General features: G+C 31.0%; 1 protein-coding gene across 1 annotated transcript; it reads right to left on the bottom strand.

Moving 5' to 3' along the window:
* Window positions 1-1,930: 1,930 nt before the first annotated feature.
* On the bottom strand, window positions 1,931-9,659 carry LOC132737041 (uncharacterized). The gene is made up of 6 exons (XM_060724275.1): window positions 9,222-9,659; window positions 7,624-7,738; window positions 7,065-7,174; window positions 6,034-6,484; window positions 3,856-4,080; window positions 1,931-2,953 (listed from the first exon to the last, which is right to left on the bottom strand). The coding sequence occupies exons 1-6, from the start codon at window positions 9,318-9,320 to the stop codon at window positions 2,739-2,741; spliced, it is 1,215 nt and encodes a 404-aa protein (XP_060580258.1). The 5' UTR covers window positions 9,321-9,659; the 3' UTR covers window positions 1,931-2,738.
* Between the last annotated feature and the right edge of the window lie 245 nt (window positions 9,660-9,904).

Genomic DNA, 9,904 nt, shown 5'->3' with positions numbered 1-9,904 from the left:
TAGTTGTCCTTTTCATAAAGTAGGGCATGCATTATTAAGGAAATTGGCAAGACACACTTCAACGTTATTTTCAGTGCTCAGGAGAATATTTATAGACTCAAGTAGCAAAGGTCTTTCACACTTCATACAACTATTTCATTGATGTATGTGGTTATTAATGGTTATCAATGTTGTTATTGTTGTTGCTGCTGCTTCTTTTATTGAAAATCAATTTTATTTTAAACTATTTCGGAAATCGAGCTTATTTTATGTGTTTTACGTACACTATGTACGTAGGCACCAAATAAAAGATGAAAAATTATCATAAATCACCCTTAAAATGTCTTATAGAAAAGCGACATTTTTAAATGAAAATATGTAGATTGGACAGATACGTAATAGAAATCCTATAACGCTTTTACTCAAATTTGTTGTTTAGGGCGTAAAATAGAAATAGAGAATATAGTGATACCATTATTTTGTTATTTTTCTTTATTTTTTATTTTAATGTAAAGAAGCTTGGATATTTATTGTCAAAGTTATTTTCAGTATCATCAAAGTTGTCATCCTAAGATTTCATTTAAAAGACATCCATGGATTACCAAACTCAACCAGAGCGGTTCTTGAATTCAAGGCAATTCTGACGCAAAAAAGCAATGTTTAATTCTATAAAACTCAATGATGCTGCATCTAGTATTGGAGCGAATTTTGGAGGTATATAAATAGGACACATATAGAGGACGGATTCAACAAAACTGATAACATATTTATATTTCTTTCTTATAGCTATCACAGCTTCAGCAAGACAATTAACTGTTTTGCGCAAAGGTCGCAAATGAAAATACGGCATAACAGGTCAACACTAAAATTAGACTAGCATGTGCAATGTAGATGGTATAAAACGTATTGTCCATTTCTTCTTTACAGTGTTATCCATTGGGTCCGTGTAATACACATAAATTCATTTAGTATTAAAAACCTGGAAATATACAAGTCCGTGATAAGGATATATTTGATATTTTTGGTTTTTCATTAGTACAAAGGCATATGTATATCACGTATGGAATTCGTTTTGATTGAAAGACCTGCTGCAAAAATGTTACCCAATATTCATATCATTTCTTTCAACCCGATGATTAATGTTACTTATATAATCTCTGTCATTGACAACTAAATATGTTCAGGTGTCATTTAATTTTGCTTGGGGTTATGGAAGAGGAATAAAAAGAATACAAAATGTTGTTCAAGTTCATTTGAGTTCTTAGCTTCAATGAAACACGTGTATTACTTTTGAAGACAGATTAAGTCTTTATTTCTCAAAAGTATTTTTTTACTCTTGATTTTTTACAATTTCCGAATTTAAACTCATTGGCCATATAGCAGTACCATACTTAGCTTTGTAGTCATTAGTTAAGGTATAATGACTAAGCATAATGTACACAAACAGAAATCTCATTGTTTGCGTTTTGCAACTTTTATGGCTCATTTCCAAGTATTACGTGATAAGCAGCTAACATGATATAAATCTATGAATTAAATAATCATTGAACACATATTTGTCTTTTCTAAAAGGAAAATTTATCTTTAGGCATACATGTTCCTTTAAATTCTAAGATTCTGCAGCAAGTGCCTTTGGAAAACACTCTTATATCTTTTTATATTCCATCCTTTACTTCCCCCTATTAGTGTATGAATATTTAATATAGATTTAGCCGGTGCTTCGGAGAATGAATGATGCTGCACCATAAAATTATCTCTCATGAGCAGATTCAATCAAACAGAGCAATCTTTAATCTAAAACTGTTGTTTTCATAGCTTCTGAGGGATCACCCTTTTTCCATATTTTTACTGCATTCAATAACATTATTTTTGAAATTTTCAATAAAATATCAATAAACAATTAATAAGAAAACACAAATTATTTATAATATATATATGTATTTGATTCACATGTTTATACATTCGATTAAATATATATACGAAAAAAATGAAATTGGTCCTCTACTATGTAACATTTGAAAACTTCTCATATTGACAAAATAGTCATAAACTTTAACATTTCACAAATTTGACTATACAATGTATATACATATGTATATACCAGTATGGAAAAAGAATGAAATTGGTCCTCGAGTATATAAACTTTGGACTTCTCATATTGACAAAATAGAAACTTACATTTTATACATTTGACTATACAATGTATATATATACCAGTATCGAAAGAAAAAATGGCATTGGTCCACAACTATGTCAGGTTTGAACATTTCTCATATTGACATAATAATCATTTACTTGTAAATGAACATTTTATACGTTTTACTATACAGTTTATTTATAACAGTGTCGAAAAAGAATGAAATTGATCCTCGACTTTATTAAGTTTGAATACTTCTCATATTGACAAAATAATCATAAACCTTAAACCTTAACTTTTTATACATTTTAGTATAAAATGCATATGTAACAATGTTAAAAAAAGTGAAATTGGTCCTCTATTATATAAAGTTTGAACACTTCAAGTTATAATGACAAAAAAATCATTAACTATAAAATGTTACCTGTCAACCCGTTACCAAAAAAAAATATTTTGAAATGAAAGATCATTTATGAAAATGAAGCAAATTCATGCAAATATTTTCGCAGATAAAATTTACACCATAATAATTATGATTGCATATACATAGTTGTTTCAAACCAAATGGCACGTCAAAACAATGCGATTGTCCGTAAAAAATCCTTCACTAGCTGGTTATTTTCTAGCTCTGTGCTGCTCTAAGAAAACTTTCAATGCCAGCTGAAGCAGCACGGTTCATGTCACATGCATATATTCCCTTTCCAGAAAGAAATCCTATATCAAAAATTCCTCCTAGACCTTTGAACTCCGGTTCTGTTAGTACTCTCTCACTTGCCTGATTTGGTAATGCATGAACGTCTTTGTGGTGGAATATTAATATGGACATTTTAGATGACACTTAAAATAGAACAAAACAAAAACAAATGTACATTTACAATACAATAATTATAGGCCATCATTGCTAAAATGGCAGTAAGTCAATCAACCAATGTACTAAAAGATCGCAGACATAACATCTTATTATCTTTTCACTATAATGAAGAAAAAGAAATCAAACAGCAAAACATGATCTGATGAAAAATACATCAGCCTTTTTTATTTCATTATTCTGTATAAAATGGAATATTTGTACCGTAGTTAAGTTGCTGATACACGCCTGTGTGTTATAAATTAAATGTAAATAAAATGTTAGTGTTCTATGTACATTAAACTGTCAAACTTGACATTTCTTTCACAGTTCACAAGAAAAAAGACAAAAGGGAAATAAAATAGGATAGACAGAATAAAGACACGGACACAGTTTTTGCAACAAAAAAGTTTAAAAGAAATGAAGTAGAAGAAAATAGCTGTACACAGTTATTTTTCAGACCAACCCAGCTTCTGTGGCGGTGCCCAGGTTCGAGACCCTGCTGGCATAGCTCAAGCCTTTCAATTGGCGGTACTAGGTAACTGTGCATGAAAGTCCTCTTTAGAAGGCTATGTTAGACAGCTTATTCTTGAAAGATTGAGCCTCATCAACAGATACTGGCAGGTTGTTTCACAGAGGAATACAAAGAGAAATGAAACTTGAACTTCATAACGTCAAGTAGTGGACGTTGTTGAATACTGCAGGAATCGGGTAGTGTGTGCCGACCTTGGTCTGGGTTTAGATGGTGTTAAAAAATGGCCGATAACGTTCTCCTCAAGTTGATGGATGATTTTGTATAGCATAATGAGTGTTTCTTCTCGCAACTTGAAAGCAAATCACATCCTAGGAAATTTGTAAAGACATTTAATCTATAATACTTTAAACGTTATACCTTTTAAATTTTGTATTGCCAGTCCAGCGTCTGTTCCCAATCGTGAACTATTGATGCAGAACACAAAAACAGGTATTTGAGGATTTACGTCCGTCTCTGACTGACATAAAACAAACTGCACTTCGTGTCTTTTCATGTTCAGTTGGGTTGCAAGCATCGATTTAAGCTCGTACAATAATGTAGAAATCATGCCTCCTTTTAGGTTATGAAATAACTGAACTGTAACTAGAATTAAGCAAAATAAAATAGCATTCGATGTAAATTCCATTCTAATGACCAAAGAAGTAGAACTAGGATGAGTGATCACGAGACATACGTTGACGATATCATTCGGTCACCGCTTATGACCGCACCCATGACTTAAAGCTACTCTCCCACAAAAATGAACATATTTGTTTACAGTTATAAGCAGTTTCCATGAGGTAACTGTAACCTTACAGTTGATATGTTTCACTAAACACTGATATAAACACTCGTATTATGTCAACCGTTAACAAGTAGCGAGAAAATCAGTTTGATGCAGATCGAACTTACTATTATAATAGAAATGTCGGTTTTAAACCGGATTACCAAGATATTTATTTTTGTCTCTTTTTATAGCCGTTACCGTAATGATATATTGAGCTGCAATCTATTGCAGAATAAAAACATAAAACATACTAAGCGCACAATTGTTCTAGTTCCCGCAACTACCTGATCTACTTGCATTCAGTTAAACTTGTGTGCCTAAAATTTAAGTCAATATTTACAAAACAAAACGGTGCAACCGTTTAAAATAACAGCAGTATAAACAATGCAAACACTTTACATAGATGTTGTGTTTCGACTGACAAGACATGCAAATATATATCAAATAGTTCCGTATAATTGTACGAGCCTGTGGTGCAATTTTATCGTTTGATCACATTTTAATATTTAAAAAAAACAGCGTTCAAACTACAATGTGTGGGATAACAGCTTTTATTATTTCATCATTATAAATACAATAAAGTTGTTTAAAATGTCTTTAACTTAACTGACTTTTCTATATTGTAAGTCTCGCAATTAAATAGAGGATATTTGTTTAGTTCAGTGTAAGATCGGAATATATTTCACCGAGTGAGCACCAAAAGGTATATTTCACGAGTGGCGCAGCCACGAGTGAAATATGAACTTTTGGTGTTCACAAGGTGAAATATATTTCGATCTTACACTAAACTAAACAAATTTTCTTTTTATTATATGCAAAAAAACGTTTTAAAAAGACATTAAATCTAATATACTGAATGAAAAGTGCGCCAAATTATAATACAACGTGACGTCATTTACGACGTCACGTCATTTAGTTGGTACCCAGTACTGTGCACGCTGGTACCGTATAAGTACTTTTTTCTGCGGGAACTTTATTTCTGCTATTTCTGCGGTTTATATCGACACCGAAGATTTAAAAACCGCAGAAAATTAAGCCTTTCGCTATGTCTACATGTATGTCGGAATATGTCAACTACCTATTTTGTGTAATTACATTATCATGTACCGTAGATGGGAATTTTTCTTTATGTATCCGTCATGAAATAAAATATTAGAAAAAAAGTTACTTTACTTGTTCTTTTTGTGTGATTTTCGCTCACCCTAAGCTTGGTTTATTTTAAAATAATACTATTAAAGTTTGAGGGGTGCAATAAACATACCCTTTTGTATTTGTACAATATATTGTGTCTACGTGCGATGTTACCATTGTTCATTTTTCACACTTCATATTTATACACATGCAGTGTTACACTTAAAAGTTTTCTGTTTGTATCGGTTAATTTTGTAAAAAATAAAAATATCTTAATTAAAACGCAGAAATAAAAAGCATCAATGCGAGAATGATGACACCGAAGAAATAAGATACGCAGAAATTTAAAACCCCTTATTTTAACCAAAATCGCAGAATATTAAGCCCGCAGAAATAACTACTTATACGGTATTTCATTGAAACAACGTAAGGGGCTTAAAAGGGGTTTCAAACAGTGAAATTACCAGTTTTTATATCACTGATATATTTCTTTAAACCACCGAAAAGCATGTAATAAATTTGTTTTGTAATTTATTTCCACACAGTCTTCTTCACTTATCTATGAATCAATACTTCATGTGAGTCATATTTCACATATTCTGCACTTTAAAAAATATAACCAAAGTATCAGCACTTACTTGTCTGCTTTGATCTGTTCATATCCTCTTCCAGTGCAATCGTTTTCGTTTGTAACTCTTTAATATTGCTTTGTAGAACTTGTATCTGATGTTCTAGGCCTTCGTTATTTTTCTGAATCTCTTTTATAGTTATTTCCAAACTCTCCTTTTTCTCTTGCAAAATTTGCAATTTTTCTTCAGCTTTCATTTTGTATTGTTCATGATTTTTTGTTACTTCTTCAAGTTGATTGGCATATTTTGTATTTTCTGAAGTTTTCACATCCGATCGGGAATTTATGTTAGCGGCCTGAGTATCTGTCGTTGGTGAACCTTTATATCCATCACATAAGTTTTCCTTGCCAAAAGAAGTGACAGCTTCAATCTTGTAATAGTCTTTTATTGTGTGTTGTACATATAACTTCAACCTCTCAAATGAAGTTTTCAAAGATTTACTTTCGCAGTGCAAAGATGACTGAAAAATATTTAAATCGGCATTTAGAATGAGAAGCATTATTGTCGATCAGTTTCTTTATTATATCAATACAATACAATAATAATAAGATTGATCATTTAAATATAAATTGAATCAGCTACACAAGGTTATTCGTGAACACCAAAAGTTCATATTTTACTCGTGGCTGCGCCACTCGTGAAATGTACCTTTTGGTGCTCACTCGGTGAAATATATTCCAATCTTACTCTTGACTAAACAAATATCCTCGGTTGTTTTTGTGTTAATGTATGTTCTTGAATTTGAGTTACTTGCTTAAAGGTTTGGATAATTACACGAATAGGTGACTAAAACTTTTAAATGTTCAAAAATTTTAATTTTATCTATTGAAAACATGCAAAGTAAGAAAAGTAAAAATATTAAAATAAATAAATATTCTTAATAGACAGTTTCCATTTGGACTATATTTCTATATGAAAACAAAGAGAACGTTCAGAAGGTAGGGTTCTCAGATGTGATCAATGCCTTTACAAGGATATTAAGCATATTTATGACCTTAAATGAATTTAAAATATATCAAACAGAACGATGTTATATTGACCTGCACACTCCTAAGAAGTCTGTCTGTGTAGTCTTGCCATTCACTTGTACAGTGCAAACAAGTAACTGCTGCTACTGGACAATCATTCTTTTTTACTTGTCCGTCTATTTCTAAGGGAAAAAGAATATTAAAAAATGGTTAACTGTCAAGACATACATGCAGTTGGAATATCTTATAATGTAATTAAAATCTGAAAATTAGTTGTTTTGATTCCAGCTGACACAAGTTTCACGAGCAGGGCTCAAGCTCAATTAAATTACTGGTCTGTAATGCTCAAAATGTGACGTTTTTACGACGTTTGTTTCAGAGTTTCATTATTTTAAACGAGTGTAATAAGTTTTAAATAAGATTTTAGGAGAAAATTTCAAAATGATATATAACGGATAATTGATCTTATCCATTTTACTATCTAAATCAAATTTTTATTTTGTTATTATATTTCTTGCCGACAGCATTTTTTTGTTATGCATACTGCAATTCCAGTTTGTAAATCTTGTTGTCTTTTCAAATGTCATAATCAATCTAGGCGAAACAAGCAATTAAGTATATTGCTATATACCTTTAATGCTAACAATGTTACTTATTTTATGGGAAAGCATCAGTACTAATGCCATTTGAGTTTGTACACTATGGCTAATATTATCAACAGCATTTTCGTGTTCATCTAGGTACATCTGAAAAACATAATAAAGATCTTAAAATAATCATAACTGCCAAAATCACAATTATAATTATGTTATCGGTTTAAAAGTTCCCAACAAGAAACCGTTATATCAAAGATACAAGTTCATAAACCTTTAAACCAATATCTACTGGAAAATCTGCGAGATTATTTATATCTATAATACTTAACTGTTAGCCCCAGTACACACTCATATCACAATAAACGGCCAAATTTGAGTACATACATGCAATTACTTTTTAATTTCGATTTACTTTTAGATTTAATAAGTTTATTCATCGGATGGATGGATGGGTTCCCATATACAATAGGTAAATGGGATAATATGGCACATCATAAAACTTGACAAAACTGGAACAACACTCTATAAAGAATTAACCGAAAGAAAAGGGGTCAAGTACCAAGTTTTGCAATGTATTGTTTGATATGCTACATGTTTACGCTGCATGTGTCAATTTCAAACAGAGCCTAGCATGTAGGCTTTACCTTCGTTTAACATTTTAACTCTGTCATATGAGCAGTTGAATTTAGTTTGTTCGTAATGATGATGATGATGACGAAGAAGACAATAATGACAGTAATTAAGTATTATAATAATATTTAATTTTCTGAACAACACGAGCACGAACAAAAATATTATTTAACAGTAAAATGCTTGCAAAAATAGAGAAATACAACGTCTTGTTATGTAGTATGAGAGAAATAAACCACTTACTAAATTTTAATGCTCTGCTCGCACAGATTGCAGATGAAGAAACCATATTAAACAGTAATTAATTACATAAGCATGTACTAAACATACTTTTTTATAAACATAAAATTGTATGCATATGTTACTTAAATGTACAGTTTTGCAATGTATTGTCAGGTCTTTAGATGAATGAAAATCAAAACCACATTATTCGCATTTATTGCTCTTGCCATAACATACTAAAATGTACATTCAAACATATCCTGGTGGATGTAAATAATACTGATTCTACAGATGTATGATTTAATCTGTTCTAAAATAGAATGCTAATTAATATGACCTTTGTAGCTATGTTTCTATATGGGGCATAGAAAATATTTTATTTACTACGCATGCATGCGATAGCTTGTACGCTATAGGTAATACGTCACCGCGTAGTTTTAGTCACATCCACTCTGACTAATTGCAATTTATACCACACTAAAGTATGTTTATTTATAGTACGTAAAACATATCGCGGGGCATATTATGGTAGCCACTCACTTCCTAAGACCCCTTTATGCCACCATATGTTTGATAAAAGGTCCTAAAATGTAAAAATATTATCCCTTCATCAAAAAGCTTTTAATGGAGAAGTAGTGTCTCCGTATCTAATTTCATTTCATTATGTAAAGAAGATACAATTTTGTACACACCCTCCCTCGAAATTGTGTTTACTATGTACTAAATTTTACCAAGGTTTAAGTTGCTGTTACAGATAATTTTTGTAATCTTTAACACTTACGATGACAAGGTTTACACGACGCTGTAATTCCGCCACTTCTTCCTCCTCCGATTTCGAACTCACATTTTTTTCATTACGTGAGGCTATTTTGTTTCCCATTTTTGTTTATAGCTAAACGATCTTGCTTTTGTAATAAATTCTCCCGTATCGTTATCTGTATACGTATTTTACAGTTATTTTCAAATTAATAATTATTGGAAAATAAGGGAATTCCTACTTTCGATTTCAATTGCAAGATATAAATAACCGTTCCAGACGGTAAACTTACATACTGTTGATCTTTAAGTCAATTTACAAAATAAAAAAATGCATGCTGATCCGATTTCTCCATCGATAACGTTGGAAGTAAATTAATATTCCTTCAAAGAAATATCTGAATAAAATATTTAAACGATTATGTACACGATTACATTACCATTTTGGTATTCTCTACGCACTTTGTTTTCGATTTTACATGTATAAATATAATCATCTATTTTTAGAAAAAGAGAGTAGAATTTTAATTCTCATCTTTCATTTATAAAAAAATCACTGCAGGTGATTTTGGATTTTATTTCCTTGAAATAAACTACTTCCTAAACAATATAGCTAATGTTTAATCTTCTTAAATATTGTTTAATGAGCCTGCAAACTTCGCTTGAACCCACGACGCAGTTGAAAGTACTCATATTGTAAAAAAGATT

This window comes from Ruditapes philippinarum, unplaced genomic scaffold, assembly GCF_026571515.1.
Source record: "Ruditapes philippinarum isolate M1 unplaced genomic scaffold, ASM2657151v2 ctg11745_1_1_1_1, whole genome shotgun sequence".
In the NCBI taxonomy this organism is placed as follows: Eukaryota; Metazoa; Mollusca; class Bivalvia; order Venerida; family Veneridae; genus Ruditapes; species Ruditapes philippinarum.
The sequence above is the reverse complement of the archived record's forward strand: the minus strand, read 5'-3'. Positions and strand labels throughout refer to the sequence as shown.